This window comes from Somniosus microcephalus, chromosome 13, assembly GCF_052327205.1.
Source record: "Somniosus microcephalus isolate GS21.2 chromosome 13, FLI_Smic_1.0, whole genome shotgun sequence".
NCBI classification, from domain to species: domain Eukaryota; kingdom Metazoa; phylum Chordata; class Chondrichthyes; order Squaliformes; family Somniosidae; genus Somniosus; species Somniosus microcephalus.
This window is the reverse complement of record NC_140999.1, coordinates 85,183,442-85,201,933: the sequence shown is the minus strand read 5'-3', so window position 1 is coordinate 85,201,933 and position 18,492 is coordinate 85,183,442. Positions and strand designations below refer to the sequence as shown.

Below are 18,492 nucleotides of genomic sequence, written 5' to 3'. Positions count from 1 at the left end.
CAAAACTTCCTGTGGTGTGGTGTATAATTTGGCCTTGTCGATGTCGGCAAAGTCAAATTCATAAAATTGTCTGAACATTCGGGTTAACAGGACCTGGTACAACTGTTCCGTCTCCTTGGAACACCACTCCGGTAATCGTACCTCAGTGAGGTTTAAAATCACTGAGGCCACCGCGTAGTGTACCCCTTGGTACAGCACCTGACCGGTGGGTACCAATACTAAACCGTTCCCGGGTCCCTTCGTGGTGGTGGGGCACCCTTCCTTCTGGGCTAGTGCTACCAGAATCGTGGGCAGGGGCTTGCGTGGGCGGGTGATGAGTTCAGTGGCATTTACCGGAATCAGGGAGAATGGGGCTCCGCACGCCCGAGTGCTGACATCCCATCTCATCCCTTTCCCTTCATCCTGCCACTGCCTCTGGAAAAAGATGGATACGCCCTTGGGGCAAACGCATTTTGAACCCCACATACAGACATATATCCCTTCATCTGGTTCCCACCATTTGTCCCAACACACACGTAATTGTCCGTGAGTCCCCGTAATGGTCCGATGGGTATTGTTACCCAGTCGTTCCCACTCGATAGTAGAGTTCTTCATGTCCTTTCCCAGCTTTCGCAGCCACCACCATCTACTCAGCGGTACGTTCCCATTACACACCAAACAGATCCTCTTTCCCACGGTAACGCTGACTCTGGGTGCAAGGATCCTCACCCGAGGGCACGATAACGAAGTCTCTTGGTAGGCAAAACCGAAATTGCTGGAGTATTCCGTAGAATTCGTCCCCAGCCACCCTGGCCATCTCCCTTGGTGGAAGTAGGTGGCGGTTTCCTCAACCTCTCGCTTCCCCGTCCCATCCGTCGCGATGGGGGCTGGACGTCCTTGGTGCGGCCCCGGTAGGCCAGCCCGCACCCGATCGCCGCGAGCGCTACGAGAATCCTTTCCATTATATCCCTGGTTTCTGTAATCGATAAGATGATGTAGCCAGGCTCCCAATAGGTGCTGGCCTAATTAAACGGACGCGCGGGTCCCTTGACCCCGCTTCCAAACAACCATACATTCTGGGCAGACTTCGAAAACTACCTTTTAAAACATCCCCATCATCTTAAACTTTACATACCTTAAACTATCATTATAATTACCGAGCTTAACTTATCATTACCTAAACCTATGTACAGCGCCGCCCTCCTTCGGGCGGCCTACTTAATTCCTGTGAGGGCTGCAGCGTGCCGCTCCCTGTGGCGGGGCTGCACTGACCTTCTGCTTTGATCCCCCGCAGCCTGTCGCTGCTGAACGGGAACCGTGCCTTTCCTGGACTGCTCTGGACCGAGGTTGGGGAAGATAAGGAGAATTTGGCCAATGCTTTCTGGGCTGAGATGTTCGAGTCGACCTACGAGGGGATGCCCTGGGCGAGGCTCCCAGGGCTGACGGACCGGGGGTCGGGACTTTCACCGTCACAGCCTGTGGTTCCACCACAGCTGGCGGCTCCGGCTACCTTCCCTCTGGCTCCGCCCCCCCGGGGCCGGGATTTGTGGCATCCGACTCCACCTCACCTGTCCCTACAGGTGGTGAGTCTCCGCCCCCAATCCCTACCTCCCCTAAGCTTGAGTCGAGGGCGGGATCTTCGTCCTCTGACTCTTCCTCCTCTGTGATCGGGTTAAGGGCGGGGTCGAGCTGTTCGGGCTCTTCCTCGTCCGAATCCCAAATTAGAGGGGAGACCTCCCACTCCATTGGGATGACTCCTCCCTTCACGCAGGCTACAGTTCCAGCCTGTGTGGTCTGTGACTCTGTCACAGGCTGAGGATTTTTGTCCTCAGACTTGGCCCCTGTTGTTGGCCCTTGTGCACCCGACTTAAACAGCTTACACTGGTTAATGTGAAACCATTTAGTATGTCGGGGCACCTTCACTGCATAAACCATGGGGCTGGCCTTGTCTACAATGCTGTAAGGCCCCATGTACAGTGGTTCAAAACTCCCTACCCGGGCATAGTTCCTAACCATGACCTGGTCTCCGACTTCCCACTCTTGTTGTTTACGAGGTTCCAGTAACAGTCGATTGCCCTGATGCTGTCTCCCCATGTTCCCAGCCGCTTGCCCATAGATCTGTTTCAGGCGCTCCAAAAGGGTTTGGACGAACTTGTCTCGTTTCATCTCTTGGAGCTGGCCCTCAGTGAGCACCGGGGCTAGTACATGGGTGGGTGTTCGCATGATCCTTCCATTCATTAACTCATGCGGGGAGTACCCCGTACTCTTGGACTGGCTGGCCCGGATCCCCATGAGGACTAAAGGCAGGATCTCCGCCCATTTCTGGGGCGAGCCCTTTGTCTCTTTCCTCAGCTTTTCCTTGAGGGTCCGGTTCATGCGTTCCACAATCCCGGATGACTGGGGATTGTACGCTACGTGCCACTTCCCTTCAATGCCCAAGAGCATGAGGGTGTTCTGCATCACTTGACCGGTGAACTGACTCCCTTGGTCGGACTCAACAAAACGGGGGAGCCCCCACCGTGAGAACACTTCCCGGATCAAGATCTTGGCAGTACCCAGCGCCGTAGCTGTTCTACACGGGAAAGCTTCTACCCACTTGGTGAACACATCCACCAGGACAAGGCAGTACTTATAGCCTCCTTGGGCGGCAGGCAGGGGCCCTCTGTAGTCGACCTGAATCGATTGCCATGGTCCCTCTACCCTCCTGATGTGCCCCATGGGCACCTTCCTTTTCTGGGGGTCTGGGTTGTTTGCAGCGCACACAAGGCAGCTTGCACAGAACTCGCGGACATCGTCTCTAAGTCCCGGCCACCATCCCGCCTGCTCTACCCGTTGCCAGGTAACCTCAGGCCCGGGGTATCCTGCCCCTGGACCCTCATGGGCCAGTTGAAGGAATTCCCTCTGGTGCTGCTGCGGCACAACCCACTGTTCCTCTCGGAACAGCATGCCTTCCTTGACTGAGAGGGCTGCCGTACTGTACGGACCCTCTACCTGCTTGCCCTCAGTGATGGCTTTGAGTACTGTTTTTAGGGCGGGATCCAGGGTTTGGACGGTCTTTAGGTCTAGGGGCGGTGTCACCCCTGTGTTCCCTGGAGTTCCCTCCCTGCCTCGGATCGCTGCCACGGGTCCGGGTCCATAGGGGTCCCAGAAAATGCCGTTGCGGGCACCCTCCCTGGCTAGCGCATCCGCCTGCTGGTTGCCCTGACTGCGGGGTTCGGTGGTGGAATGAGCCTTCACCTTGTGGATGAACACCTCCCCTTCCTCCCCCACAGCTGCCAGGATCTTTTCCAGCAAGGGCTTAACTGTTAAAGGTCGTCCGTCCGCGGAGGTATATCCGCGGCGGGACCAGATGGCGAGGTACTCCGTACACGAATTGCATGTGAACATGCTGTCCGAGCAGATCGTGTATGGGGTTGGGAAGATCTCGGGGTGGGTAACCACGTACGCCACTGCGGACAGTTCAGCCTGCTGTGCGCTCATAGTGCTGGGGAGCTTAATCGCCAGGGCAATGTCTGCCGTAGGGTCATAAACTCCACACCCTGTGAGTCGTTCGCCAGCAGATACCGTGCTGGAACCGTCTACGTAGATCTCGCGGCCTGTGGGGTGTATCCCGGCCCGTAAACCTATGTCGATCTCCCATACCCCTTCTACGGAACACCGATGGGCTGTTCCGGGATATACCATGTTGGCTGCGAGCTTTGGCTCACAGAGACCTTTAACTTTGAGATCCATCTGGGAAAGGACGAGGGTCCAGCGCGCAATCCGAGCGCTGCTTACAGTCTCATCCTTAATCCTTCCATCCAGAAGCATCTTTGTGGGGGTGTGATGGGTGAGGAGAGTGATGGGAGAGGTTCCTGTGAAGATCACTGATCTGTTCCCAGCCCAATGCGTGGCCAGGAGATGCCGTTCGCAATTGGAAAAACTCCTCTCCACATCCGTAAGCACCCTGGAGGAATAGACCACTGGTCTCAGCTTGCCGTGTCGCTCCTGGAGCAGCACGGCGCTCAGGCTGTCTCCACTAGCGGCTACTTCCAAGAAAAACTCCTCCCCCCCATCTATGGCCCCTAGGGCTGGCGCGGTCTGCAGATCCCTTTTCAACTTCTCGAATGCTGCCTGACAACCCTCGTCCCAAAACCACTCGACTCCCTTGTGTAAGAGTCGGAGTAGCGGGGCTGCTGTGGCTGCATAGCCCTCGATGAAATCTCTGCAGTACCCGGTCAATCCCAAAAAGGACCTTACACCCGTTACTGTGTTAGGGATCGGCAGATCTTGCACCGATTCCCGTCCAGCCTTATCTATGGCTCTTTCCCCAGCGCGGATGGCCAGCCCCAGGAATTTCACCTCCTGCTGGCCGATTTGTGCTTTCTTTGGGTTTACTTTAAAACCCTTCCTTTCCAGCAGCTCCAATAGTTCGGCTAATAGTGGGCCGTGCTCCTCCCTTGAGTCCGTGAACAGGAGTAAGTCGTCCACATATTACACTAACTGATTGGGCTGGCTAAATTCCTTTAAACTTCCTGCCATGCATTGATGGAAAATGCTGGGGCTGTTGTGAAAACCCTGTGGCAAACAGTTCCAAGTGTACTGTTGCCCTTTAAAAGTAAAGGCAAACTTGTACTGATCCTCCCGCCGCAGCGGAATGGACCAAAAACCGTTCGAGATATCCAGCACCGTGAACGTGGTCGCAGATGCTGGAATACTCCCTATTAAGTCGGCAACTGCTGCTACCGTGGGCGCGCAGGCTGGGATGTTACTATTGAGGACTCTGTAGTCCACCGTGGCCCTCCACGAATTGTCCGGCTTCTTTACCGGCCATAATAGGGAGTTCACGTGAGTGGCTATTGGCCTCAACACGCCCTGCTGCACCAATGAAGATATTGCTGTCTCCATGTCGGGTTCTGCCTCCTTGGGGAAGTTATACTGCTTTTGGGGTCGGATCATGGGGTCCCCGTCTACGCTGACCTCAAACCCGGTGACTCTCCCACAGTCGTGCTTGTGGGTGGCAAACGCGGTCAGATTGCCCGACACACACGCCTGCAAGTCCGTTGGGACGTCCGCGACCATAAGCTCGAGATCGTAACCTCCTGACGGCTTCATGGTGCACAGGGTCCCATTTTCTCCCTTCCCTGGGATCACGACTACCTTACCTAACCCATTCTCGGCCCCCCAGAGACAGTGATTTCTGAGGTCCACGAGGATCCCGTGTTCCACCAAGAAATCAGCCCCGAGGATGCCTTTACCACCCCCCTCATTCCACTTCAACAGGATACACGTCCATGTGGTGTGGAGTGCTCCCAAATGAATGGAGAGCGGGATGGAGTACGCGCCAGCCTGTTCTCTGCCTGTGAAACCCGCTACTGAGAATGGAGCCTGGGTAGACAGAGGTGAGGCAAAAGGTTTAGCTGTGTGGATCACGGTACATGATGCTCCCGTATCCAACAGGTAACTACTCTTTTCCTTCTCCACCTCCATCTCCACAACGGGTCTTCTCCACGCGTCATAACGGAGCGGACACAAATAGACGGGCTGCGCGGGCGTCAGTCATTTGGGTGCTGCGGCTTTGGTTTCGGGAGCGACAGGGCTGTTGGCGACTGCTACCTTCCCCTGCGAGGTCATTAGAGACCGCATTGCCTCTAAAACTGACTCGATCGCATCGGGATGTATCGACCCCTCGGCTCCTTTCTCCCGGATGGGTGTTTGGGCTGGGGCTGGGGAAGTTTTTCCCTTTAAATCCTTCCAGGGATTTTTACAGTCTCGGCACCAATGACCCTCCTTCCCACACCCGTAACAACTGCTCTTGGCTTGGGGAGGGCGATTCCCCTCCTGATGCCATTCCTTTTTAGCAGGAGCTGCAGGCCTCGCCTCATGCACCTTTCCCTTTGAGGAAGGCACATCCCTACTCTTGTTGTTCCTGTAACTTATCGTGAGCTGATCAAGTACTACGTCCTCCGTGGAGCGGGGGTTAGTGGGGTCAAACCATGCTTTGGCCTGCTCCCTCACCGGTGGCAAGCAATTGGCGACCAGACACCGGAGCCAATGAGCCCTTTGGTCATCATTCAGCCCGTTCTGGTCCGGCCCGCCCGGACAGCTGCGCCGATACACTGGCCACAACCTTCCGGCGAAAACCCGTGGGGGTTCTCCCTCTAGCTGTACCGTCCTTTCCAATCGGAGGAACGGAGTTCTGTCACTCTCCCCTATAATCTCCAGGATCTCGTCCCGTAACTCTTCGTACTCCTTGTGCCCTCTCTTGCTCTCGTCAGGGAGACACTGGAGGAGCGAGCTGTCCAGGGAGAACAGCAGCATTTTGGACTGTTCAACCCCGTCGCAGTCATTAACTGCTGCGGTCTGCTCCACGTCCCTAAAATGGACGGAGGGATCTCCTGACTCGGAGAGTTTTGGGATGTGACTGATCATTTCCCTTAGCTGTCGTGCGCTATGGGGCATTATGATCTGGTTCACAAGGGGTCCATCCTCGCCATCATTGGCGCCTGGACCGAGCCTCCGGTGTCGCGTGGGACACATCGGTGCCGGTCCCGACTCTACTACCTGGTGTTGCTCTACCTCAAGAACCTCTGTGTCTGACTTCTCCGTTTCCTTCCCCGGACTCCAAGACTCAGTATAGGCGGGAGGTGCCGAGAGCTCGGGGGTTGGTACCCCAACTGCCTCTTGTGGAATCGGTCTTTTGGATTCCTTGGCTAACAGTAGCTGGCTCGCTGGTGGGTTTATGAGGCACACCAAGCCGTGAAAAGGTGCCTGGGGTTCTTCTCCTATTACGCCCAATGGGTCCCCAATTATTCCGACAAGGCCCGTCCCCTCCTGAAATCAACGTCCTTCCCGCTCACAGCCGAGGCCCACGCCGCCTTCAACAGCATTAAACACGATATTGAGAAGGCCGCGCTGCGGGCAGTGGACAAAAACATCCCTTTCCAGGTCGAAAGCGATGCGTCCGACTTCGCTTTAGCAGCCACCCTCAACCAGGATGGGCGGCCCGTAGCCTTTTTCTCAAGAACCCTCCAAGGGCCCGAGATCAGGCACTCCTCGGTAGAGAAGGAGGCCCGACCGAGCCCACCTGATCAAAGCTACACGGCCATTCGAGCGCCTGAGCTTAGATTTCAAGGGACCACTCCCCTCCACCGACCGCAATGTGTACTTTCTCAACATTGTGGACGAGTACTCCCGCTTCCCATTCGCCTACCCCTGCCCAGATATGACCAGTGCCACGGTCATCAAGTGCCTCGGCAACCTGTTTTGCACGTTCGGCATGCCTAACTACATCCACACTGACAGGGGGGCGTCGTTCATGAGCGATGAACTGCGCCGATACCTGCTGTCAAAGGGGATAGCCACGAGTCGGACCACTAGTTATAACCCCCGGGGTAATGGGCAAGTGGAGAGGGAGAACGCGACAGTGTGGAAGGCGGTCACCTTAGCACTAAGGTCTAAAGGCCTCCCCACCTCCCGCTGGCAGGAGGTCCTCCCAGACGTACTCCACTCGATAAGGTCGCTACTGTGTACTGCTACTAACGCCACTCTTCACGAGAAGATGTTTGTTTTTCCCCGCAAATCAACCTCAGGAGTGTCCCTACCCTCGTGGCTCTCCACCCCAGGGACAGTCCTGTTACGGAAGCATGTGAGGGGCCACAAAACGGATCCCCTCGTGGAGGCAGTACACCTACTCCACGCAAACCCACAGTACGCGTACGTCAAGCACGCCGACGGGCGTGAAGACACCGTGTCCATAAAGGACCTCGCCTCGGCAGGAAGCGACGACGACGACCCATCACCAGCACCCCCAGAAGAACCTCCACCATCCCCAGAGGTATCCTCACCTCCCAGAAGTACCTGCAACACCCCCAGCACATGGGTATGCCCAGGAGGGCACCACGTACTCCCGGTCGGAACCCGAGGTACTGTTGCGACGTTCAGGAAGGACTATCACACCCCCGGACAGACTAAATCTGTAGAAGGGGTGAATGTGATGAAATATGCCTTCATCAGACCTGCTTGTATTTTACCTGCTTGTATTGTGTGAACCACACCCTTTTGTTCCTATTGTGTGTATTGGCTACGCCCCTGTCTTTTGCCATATAAAGGTCTCGGGAGCTGCATGAGTCACTCACTACCAGACGAACCCGATGTGGGAAGACCTGCTATGCTGCTATGTTCTTAGTGATTAAAAGCCTTCAGTTGAATCCTTGTCTTTGAGTCATTGATGGCATATCACACTCCAGGCAGGGAAACCCAGACTTCCAGTTTCCCAGCCGAAACTCCTCCCCCCTGCTTCTGCTCCAAGACCATGAACAAATTGTTTTGGTAATTGGAGGACCATGCACTAAAAGGGTGGTCAGTAGGTGGAAGAGATGGTGGAACACGAAAACCTTAATGTTTTTCAATAAGGAATTAGACAGGTTATGGTCAACAAATGAAATTCAGGGTGATTAAAAATGCACCAAAGGGAATACTGTGGATGGGTGGGCTAGATGGGCAGCAGTCTCCTGGCTGAAACTGTTACTATGTCACCATGTTACCTCCCTGATGTACAGTGTGCTTTTTCCTGCACAATATCTTGCCAAATAATGATGAGACCCAGGTTTTAAAAAGGGCCCATAACTGTACAGTGGTTACTGAACTGTGTCCCTTGTGAAAACTAGACTGAATTTACACTTTTCCCAGATCGAGACTCTGGCCGTGAACCATCAGTGACTTTATTTGCACTAGACCAGTGAAAGAACAGTACAGTATAACAGTAAATCATACATTTTTCTAATCTTTATATGTAAAATAAAGATCCCATTAATCTTTTCCCTAAACATCAACTTAAAAACATAAACCAATTTCTTGCACTGTCGAACAATCACAACCTCGAACTGACCCAACTCTTCTGCTGGTTGGCACCAAGTGGAAAACTGAGAGCTCTGCCTGGACAGCTGCCACTCTCACATATTCTTCCTATAGAATTACAATCCCAACTACACAAAAACAGGAGATGGCTGCATCTCGAATACATTAGCTCAAAACAGCCACCCACTGAAAGCTGTGATTCTCATATCGCTATTGAATGGATAGCCAGAGTCAATCTCTGACATTAATAAGGAAGTCTGTGATTAAATGCAATGGCTCCAGCAACTTCAAACAGGTAGGCCTAGAAATTGGGTTTTGGCGCAGCCAGGGCTTTAGCGCCGGAAGTTAGTGCCGGCGCTAATCCCCCTGCGCGCGCCAAAAATTCAGTAGCGCCGCGCCCAAACGGCTGCCGGCGCTACTGGAGGGTTTCAGCGCCTCCCAATGGGCGCTACCTGCCCCATTGCGGCGCTGTTCCGGCGCTGCGGCGCCCGATGCGGTGCGGCAGGCTGGGGAAGTGCAGGCCTCCTCCTTCCGTTAAGGAGGAGCTGCCTGCACCAGGCCGCGGCCCGCGCAAATCTCTGCAAAAATCAGCCCGGCACCTCGGACAAGTGCCGGGCTTGCATCTGTTCCGCGGGGGTGGGGGGGAGAAGTCCGGGGAGGGAGCTGCGGGCAGGCGGCCGGCGGGAAAGCGGCCGGCCGCCGCGCCTCCTTAAAGCGCCGGCGCAGACTCCGGCAGCACTCGTTTGCCGGAGTCTTAGTTGCGGCTGCCACTGGCGAGGCAGCCGCAACTGAATTTCGGCTTGGGGCCGGGTTACCACGGCAACCGGGACGCTGCGCACACCGATGACGTCATCGGTGCCGGCGCAGCGCTACCGGTCTACCGCGCCGGAAGGGCCCCAGGCAATTTAGGAAACGGCGCCAATTGCAGCGCTAGGCCCTCTAGCGCCGCAAAATCGGCGCTAAGGGCACTGAATTTCTAGGCCTTTATATCTTGGGTATCCTATTGTGCTTACCTTAAGCTCACACCTTGTGAAACACCTTCAGCCTGTCTGATTGTTTCTGTTGAAAAATACCTGTGTGTCTGTCAGCTTGGCCCAATAGTAGAATAGTCATAGGGGAAAAATTTGGTTGGTTAGCGCCTCCGGGGGGTGTTAATGGAGCGCTAGGAACTTAGCGCCTGAGCACGGCGATTTTAGCGCCGCTCGCAAAATTGACCAGTCGTTTTGCGGCAGCGCTAAACATCTCTTGCACCTGCAGATCGTGACGTCAGTCAAGCTTGCAACGCCCCGGTAGCGCCCCAGACCGGATATTGAGTCGCACCCCCAGCCTTAGCGCCTGCCGCTAGGAACGACACGTAGAGGGGAATACTTTCAAGTTGGGAAGGGGCTGGGGGAGCGCTATTTAAAGACGGGCGCTTCCTGCCTTTTTTTGTCAGCAAAATTTTTGGTTTTAATGGAGTTTTGGCCTTCAGCACCACTTTTGAGGTCCCTAAGCACCGAGCTCTTTCCCTGGACCTATCCATTAGTGCTTCCAACACAATTGCTTTAGAGGTCTCTCCAGGCCGAGATTCAAGGCTGCAATGAGTAAGATGGCCCCTCCCCTTTAAGAACTGGATGGCGCCAGTGTGTCTGGCTTCCATGGTAACGGACATCGCCTGAACTTCGTTAGCGTTCTGAGGTAGCGCCTTGCTCCCTGACGTTTGCACCTTAAGAGAGGTGTGTAGCGCCTGATTTAGCGCTCAAATCAACTCATGGGGTGATGGAGACGAATTTTGCAGTCGGAGGCTATAATTAGCGCCAGGCGCTATTAGCACCCCAAAATGGACGATACCGAATTTTTCCCCCAAGGCCTAGAAATTCAGTATCGCCACGTTTGGGGCGCTACAGTCGAGCGTGCGCTAAATTTAGCGCCCGGCGCAACTTAGTGCCACCTTCACCGAAATTGAGTTGCATCGCCCCAAGAGGTTGTTGCTGCGCTAAAGCAGGCGGTGCACGACTATCCTAAGGCGCTAAGCCGGCGAGCCGAGGCGCTACCACCGAGGGCGGGTGCAGCGCAGATGCGGCCAGTTAGCGATTGCAGGCAGACACGCTGGCGCCGGTCACCTCTTAAAGGGGGAGGGCTGATTTGGCTTGCAGCCACGCCCTGCACATTGGAGCCCTGATTCTAGGCCTGGACAGACCTGCTGCGACATCGTTACGCCTACGACCATGGAGAAGGCCAGGGAGCGAGCGCAGCGCTTCAGTGAGGGGGCCCTGAAGGCTCTGGTTGGCGCAGTGGAGCGCAGGCGACCTATCCTCTTTCCTGACAGTGGCAGGAGGCCGCTGCCCAGCGAATATAGAAAAGCTTGGAGGGAGGTGGCACACAGAGTGACCTCCAGCAGCATAGTCTCTAGGACCCCAACGCAATGCAGGAAGAAGTTCAACGACCTCACTCGGGTTGTCAGGGTGAGTACCCTTTCCAGTATCCTCTTCATCCCTGCATGTGCACCTCACTTTATGGCCAAAGGGTCCTGAAAGCCCCAATGCCCAGCCCTCATCCAACACCAATGGAACTCTCATGAAAATCACATGCACATTCACCACTTTACACACTGTCAGGGCTATTCAACCATGGGAGGCAGTGCAGCCAAGATCAGGGCTTGACACTGTCAGGGCTATTCCACCATGGGAGGCAGTGCAGCCAAGATCAGGGCTTGACACTGTCAGGACTATTCCACCATGGGAGGCAGTGCAGCCAAGATCAGGGCTTAACACTGTCAGGGCTATTCGACCATGGGAGGCAGTGCAGCCAAGATCAGGGCTTCACACTGTACTCAGAGCCCGTCCTTTCTCTTGCAGGGCAAGCTGGCCCACAATAGGAGGCAGCAGCAACGGACCGGGGGAGGCCGTCCTGAACTTAAAGACCTCAGCAATCTGGAGCAGCGAGTGGAACGGATTGTGGCAGGCCGGCTGAGTGGCCCCGTTGCCACTGGAGATGCCGACCCCGTTCTGGACAGCAATGGTAAGGTCATCACCTTTTTGACCTCTCTCTTTCCACTTGTGCCTCACACCAGCATCCTTTGCCACTATCGAACCAATGCAGTGCATTGCAGCACTCATGCCTCCCTCGCTGCTGCCCTGTCCTCACACTAAAGCAACTCTTGTACCTCCCTGCTTTCAGATGCTGATTCGCCAGGTGAGGAGGCGGGCCCTCAAGCTGGCACTGAGTGAATCGGAAAGTGAGGAGGGGGAAGAGGAAACCAGAACATCAGTGCCACCCTCAGCCGAGGCAGCCCATGGCCATGATGGGGACACGTCTTCCCTGGAGGGGAGCAGGGGGGAAAGGTCTGAGGAGGGTGAAGCTCCGGGGCCCAGCGGGCTGCAGCAACGTGGGGGGGGGGGTGGCAGTAGGGAAGCTCGGCGGCCTTCTTCCCGGAGGGAGAGTGTGGCCTCCAGTCCTGCTACAGTGAACGCAGAGGAGGTGCGGCTCCTTGGTGAAATGGGCGCGCAGGCACACTGAGCTCATGGCTGCAGTGGCAAGGATGATAGAGTCACTGGCAAGGAGTGTACAGGAATTCAGGGCAGCACAGGCAAGAAGTGTACAGGAATTCAGGGCAGCACAGGCAAGGAGTCTGCAGGAATTCGGGGCAGCACAGGCAAGGAGTCTGCAGGACTTCGGGGTAGCACAGGCAAGGAGTCAGCAGGATGTCGGTGCAGCACAGGCAAGGAGTCTGCAGGACTTCGGAGCAGCACATGTGGCTTCCAGCCAAGTGCTTAGTCGTGCCATGCAGTCACTGGCTGGTCTGATGCAGACACAGAACAGGGCCACACGAGCACTAACTGCTGCCACCCTTGCTGGATCGGCCAGGATTCGCCGGGGCCCTCGCCGCGCCACAGCAGACCAGCAGTCTGTGCTTCAGCAGATTGCTGCGCATGCTTCAATGCTGCCCCGTGCGAGTGCCAGTGTCTCGTCCAGCCAGGGAGTGCCTGTGCTCTTGTCAGGTTGGCAGCAGTGCTGCCAACACTGTCACTCCTCCACTGCAGCTGCCACCACCCGTAGGACAGACTGCTGCCGCCCAAGCAGAGTTGGAGCAGTCAGCAGCCGGGCCCGCCAGGCCCAGAGCTAGTCCAGGCTGTCCCCCAAGGGCATCTGCCGACTCACTATCTGACCCTCAGCAGCCTTCCCCCAGCCTTGCTGCAGCCACTGGGGTCCCATTGCGGAGGAGCTGCAGGGCGGGAAGGGGCCAATCTCGCAAGCGAGGCAGATCACCCTCGCAGACCAAAAAGTAGGAGGCCTGGCAAAATGTTGTGTCTTTTTTATGAAGGCCGAGGATCATGGTCATTTTTGTTTAACTCTTTTGTTCATTGTCTCCAGGTTGTGAGAGCCAGTTATGTGTCTGACTTTTTTGGGGGGTTTCTCTGTATTTGTTTGTCGTGCGGGAAGGGCACAGAGTTTGTTAAATAAATAATTGTCTTTATTTGGATTGTGCATGTTTGCACTTTGAACTATTTGTTGCCTTGACCAGCTCAGGGTTTGCGGAGCGGGTCCATTCATGTTCTTTCAATGACACAAGCCATTCCCTGAGAGGGGGCCTAGAACCGAATTGCAATAAGCCGCTGACGGACGGCCCTTGCACTTTGTGTCTCCCTCCCGTCTTGGTGTTCCTCCTCCTCCTCCTCCTCCTCTGGTGGTCCTCCAATGCCTGCTGGCAGTGGCTGAGTCCTGAGGATAGCCAGGTTGTGCAGCATGCAGCACACTACAACGAAATGGGAGACTCGCTCAGGCGAGTACTGTAGGGCTGCCCCGGAATGGTCCAGACAGCGGAACCATTGCTTTAGCACGCCGATTGTGTGCTCAATGATGTTCCTGGTTGCTTGATGGCTGTCATTGTATCGCTCTTCAGCAGGGGTGGTGGGCACACGGAGCGGGGTCATCAGCCAGGTGCACAAAGGATAGCCCTAGTCCCCGAGAAGCCAGCCTCCTGGGTGAGCCGGGGCTTCGAAAATGTCTGCCACAGAAGTCTGGCTCAGGATGAAGGCGTCATCGCTGCTGCCTGGAAAACGCATTGACAGCTAGTATCAGCTGCCTGTGGTCACACACCAACTGCACGTTCAACGAATGGAACCCCTTCCGGTTGCGGTAATCCTCGGCATTCTCTAGAGGCGCCGGCAAAGCCACATGCGTGCAGTCAATGGCGCCCTGGACCATGGGGAAGCCCGCTATTCTTGCAAATCCCATTGCACGCTCTTGCTGCTTGTCCAGGGTCATGGGGAAGGAAATGTACTGACGTCTCCTTTTGAAGAGGGCATTCGTGACCTGGTGGATGCAGCAATGCACCGCGAACTGGGAGACATTGGCAATGTCCCCAGTAGCGGATTGGAATTAGCCGGTGGCATAGAAGTTGAGAGCCACTGACAGAGACGTCCTGCTCCTCAGCTGAGGCTGCAGATCTCTCTGAAGCAGGTGGCAGATCTCAGTGACCACCTCCCTTCTGAATCGCAGCCTCCGAATGCACTGCTCCTCAGACATGTTGAGGTAGGAGAAGTGCTGGCGGTATACCCTGGGAGGGTAAGGCCTCCTGTGCTGACGCCTGTTGGCCCTCCTCCGTCTGGCCATAATTGGCACTCTCTCTCGGCATCTCTGAGCCCTCTCAATGCAATGGAGAAACCCAACGTTTCCACCCATTGCAGCCCCCATTATATGTGGCCACTCAAGGCTATGGCACTGAAAAATAAATCCAACTGCAAAGCTCTGGGCTGAAGCCAGAAGTACCTGTGTGGGCGCTGAGTCAAAGTAGAAAGCTCTCTCCCTTTGTCTCTCTGCAAATCTCTCTCTCACACAGAAGGAGTGGTCCAAAATGGCTACCACAAGGAATGCAGGACGAGCCCCCTTTAAATAGCGCCCCCCCAGCCCCACAGCGACTGGGAACCGTTCCACTCAACCAGTCGCTGGGAGCGCCAGGCGGAAAGAAGGGGGGCGCCACTGAAGTTCAGGTTCGGGGCGCACCAAGAGCGTTGCACCATGAAATGACGTCAGGATCTGCGCGCGCAGCTGAGCGGGCGTTGCGGTTTTGCGCCGCCGCTAAATCTTCACTCAAGTTCGCGAGAGGCGCAGATCGCGCCGCGCCCGGCTGCTAGCTGCTTCGCGCCCCACTTATTGCCCTCTTAAGGCGCTAGCGGCTGGCGTTACCAACTGAATTTCTAGGCCTGAGTGTCTCCGCTTCCACCACTTCCGTCGGCAGCGAATTCCATGTCATCACCACATAAAAAAGTTTTTCCTCACATCCCCCTGTATCTCTTGCCCAATGAAAGCAAATCCAGCTTCTCTAACCTGTCCTTGTAGCTAAGATCCTCCATCCCCGGAACCATTCTGGTAAATCTCCTCTGCACCCTCTCAAGGGCCTTCACATCCTTCCTAAAGTGTGGTGACTAGAACTGGACACAATACTCCAGTTGTGGCCTAACCAGCACTCACTCCTCTTGAGTCAGAAGGCCATGGGTTCAAATTCCATAGAATCTAGACTAATACTTCTGACTACTCAGGGTACTGTCTGATCATAGGTGCTGTTTTTGGATGAAATGTTAAACCAACTGCCCCACCTGTTGGCTCAGATGTTGTTGAAGATCTCTTGGCACTGTCCTAGCCAACATTCTCAACCATCATCATCAAAACACATTATGTGGTCATTTCTCTTTTTTTTTCTAGAACCTTGCAGTGTACAAATTGGCTGCTATATTTGCCTGCAAAATCAGTGACTACACTTCAAAAGTAATTAATTGAAGTGCTTTTCAACACTGTAAGCTCATGAAAGCTGCTATATAAATGCACGTTTCTTTTCTGTGGGGTTTTATCTCTTCGTCCTCGCAAGCTTGAACGGGAAGAAGAAGGAGGGAATGAAGAAGCACCTCTTGGTATGTAAACTGTGTGTTCTGCTTTTCACAGGTGAAGTACAAGAAAGTACCTCAACAAACCTATACAAATAAAAGGTGTGTAATAGATTTTGCCATCTTTTTAAATATATATAATGTTCCTGCTGCTCAACATGAAAATTAGTGTTTTGATTTATTCTTGTAGAACTTCAACATATGGGATTGAATGAACAGTTGTGGCACAACCAGGAAGGAGTGAAAATCCAATACAGTTCACATGAGGTGCTCAGGGGGATGGTGTCCTCATAGCATGTGGGACAGGTTACTGCAGCATTAGCTGTGTTTGGCAATCCACCAGAACTGCTTTGTAACCAGGAGGTTGTGGGCAACAGGGGAGCGATTTTCCCAGCCCCGAGGAGGCGGGTTTGGAGGCGGGACATTTGGCAAAATGGCAAAAACTGAGGGCGGGTTCAGAACCAGCCTCCGCACAATTTTGCCGGAAGCGGGTTTGATGGGTGCGATTCGGTCCCACCTCCATCAGTCGGAAGAGGTAGTTAAGACCCTTAAATAGTAGTTAAGGGCCTCTATACTTCTATTTTGACAGGCCCTCGTTATTTTACCACATTTTCCGCGTGTTGCACGGCCCTCCTAAACTACGCCAGCTAATCTTGGCGGGTTGACAAGTGGGTGGCCTCCTCACAGCTGCAGCTCCACCATTAAAACGGAGCTTTCATCAGGGAGCAGTTGCAGGTGGCAGAACTTTTGTTCCAAAGATCTTTCAGCACTTTTAGCAGGCCTACCAATCTCTCAACTGTGGAACCTCCTTGGAAGACCCTCTCCCCCTTGGAGTGAGTGCTTCCCCAACGGAGGTATCTGCCAGCTGCATGGGAACCATTTATTTTCTTTCACCATGGAGCTCAGATTCGGATGAGGAGCAGCCACGGCAGCAGCACAACTAGGCAGTTCAGCAGCAACAGCAGCAGGAGCCCCAACCTCCTGCTCACCCACCTGATGCTGCACAGGGCAGAAGGCGCTAGCGCATGGAAGTACGTCGTGCAAGGAATGCACTTGTTGTGGGATTTCTCTCTGCCCCAAAGCAGACGGAGACGAGTGTGTACTGGTTCCAAGCGATCTTTATTCAGGCACCTGCAGGGAGAGGCCCTCTCAGTCTGAGCTGAGACGGGAGTCTAATTTTTACATTTGAACAGTTGGCTTATATACAATCTTACATCTTATTTCCTTCACATCTTCGGGACTTGGCCAATTAATTATCCAAGTCACGTACACTTAATCACATCTCCACAAAACACATCTTGTTTATATCATTTGCCCTGTTTCCACAGCTGTCATGTTCTTTCCAATTTACGTACGCTTCACCTCATCTTTGCACATCACATCTTGGCGGCCCATTTTTCAATGTATGGCCTCCTTGATTCTTTTACTCCCCCAATCATCATGTAATATGCTTTTTCCAACTGTCTTGCTCCTGCCAGACTTCTCCTTTATTACATCAGCCAGTTAATCAGTTAAGCCAATAATCTAACTTTTAACCCCTTCAGTCCTTTTGGCCCTTGTTGATAGCCCAAGATGGCCAACTAACTTCACCTGCCCGTGCTCCTCGCCCCATCACTGCTGGCCAGGCAGGTGGTTGGATTCACATGGGTGTGGCTACTTAAACTACCTCTAACATTCCCGCTTCTCTCCCAATCTATACAGTGTTTTAACAACGGTTTTAGCAATGGTTCAGTTATGGCGCCATTTACATTGAGTACAATACTCAAACATAAGTATGATGACAAACTTAGCAACTGCACCACCACCAGTACATGAGATGCAATTCTGATCCGGGGTGAATACCGCAGTCCCAAAGTGTCTGCCACCATGAGGCATCTTCCAGCTTGGCCTCCACATCCTTCCCCAGTTGTTTGACCTCCTGCTCAATTCGGTGATACTGCTTAATTATTGCCCGGCCTTGTTCCTCCATTCCAGTAGGTGTACTGGTAGTTTTGGGATGTCCTTCCACTCAGGGAGTACATATTCGAGCATGCTGTCCTTTAGGTCTTCAGTTGGACTCACCCGTTCCTCGTGGGGCGACCGTAGGTAGGTTACGGTTGCACGTCCGATCATTGTTGGGGTCCAGGGGCGGAAGCAGAAACTTGAGCTGGTCACTGGGCACTGGATGTTACCATACTGATATTGAGATTCACTGGTGGTCCCACAGTATTCTCCTTTTCCCCGGTGTGCTGCTTGCGCTGACTCATGGCGGGCGCTGGAAATTTCAAGGGTACAGTTTAGGGTGTTGAAGCCACACATGGCTCCTGGCACCGTCCCCACGGGATGTGGGCAGACTATGTTACGTCCCCTTTCTCTGCATCCCTCTAGCGAGATCCCCATCAAGAAGGAACCTTTCTGGGTTGCATAACTGGGTGCATGGTGGTATCTGAGCCAATTGCCATCTCTTATGATCCTGACATTCTCTACCTCATAGAGGGGCTTGGATTCCCATTCCTGCAGACTGGGTGCAGCGTAGTAACACAATGTTTAGTTATCGGGTAGACCCTTATAAGTCCTCGTAGGGTGCATGAAGAGCAATTGCCGCTCTCTGGCGCCCAGTCCTGCAGTGAACTATCCATAATCCAATCCAATTCGGCACATCTCCATTGTGGAGCTGTGCTAGATTATGTCGCACCTCCCTTACTAGCCATGCATCTTAGGCCACGCACATTCGCTCCCTAGAGGCCTGATTGGTTATGTTATGAAGGGTGGCAGTGACGTGGTTAACTGTATGGGCATGGTTTTCCAAAACTTGAACGGACTCTAATAGGGT

At 54.1% G+C, this 18,492-nt stretch overlaps 1 protein-coding gene across 1 annotated transcript in view; it reads left to right on the top strand.

Annotated features, from left to right (window-relative positions):
- LOC147108459 (uncharacterized) overlaps positions 1 to 18,492 on the top strand; it is a 777,120-nt gene that overhangs the window by 153,269 nt on the left and 605,359 nt on the right. The window contains exon 6 of the mRNA XM_086005101.1: positions 15,739 to 15,782. Within this exon, the coding sequence (XP_085861227.1) occupies positions 15,739 to 15,782 (44 nt within the window). The remainder of the gene's footprint in view (positions 1 to 15,738; positions 15,783 to 18,492) is intronic.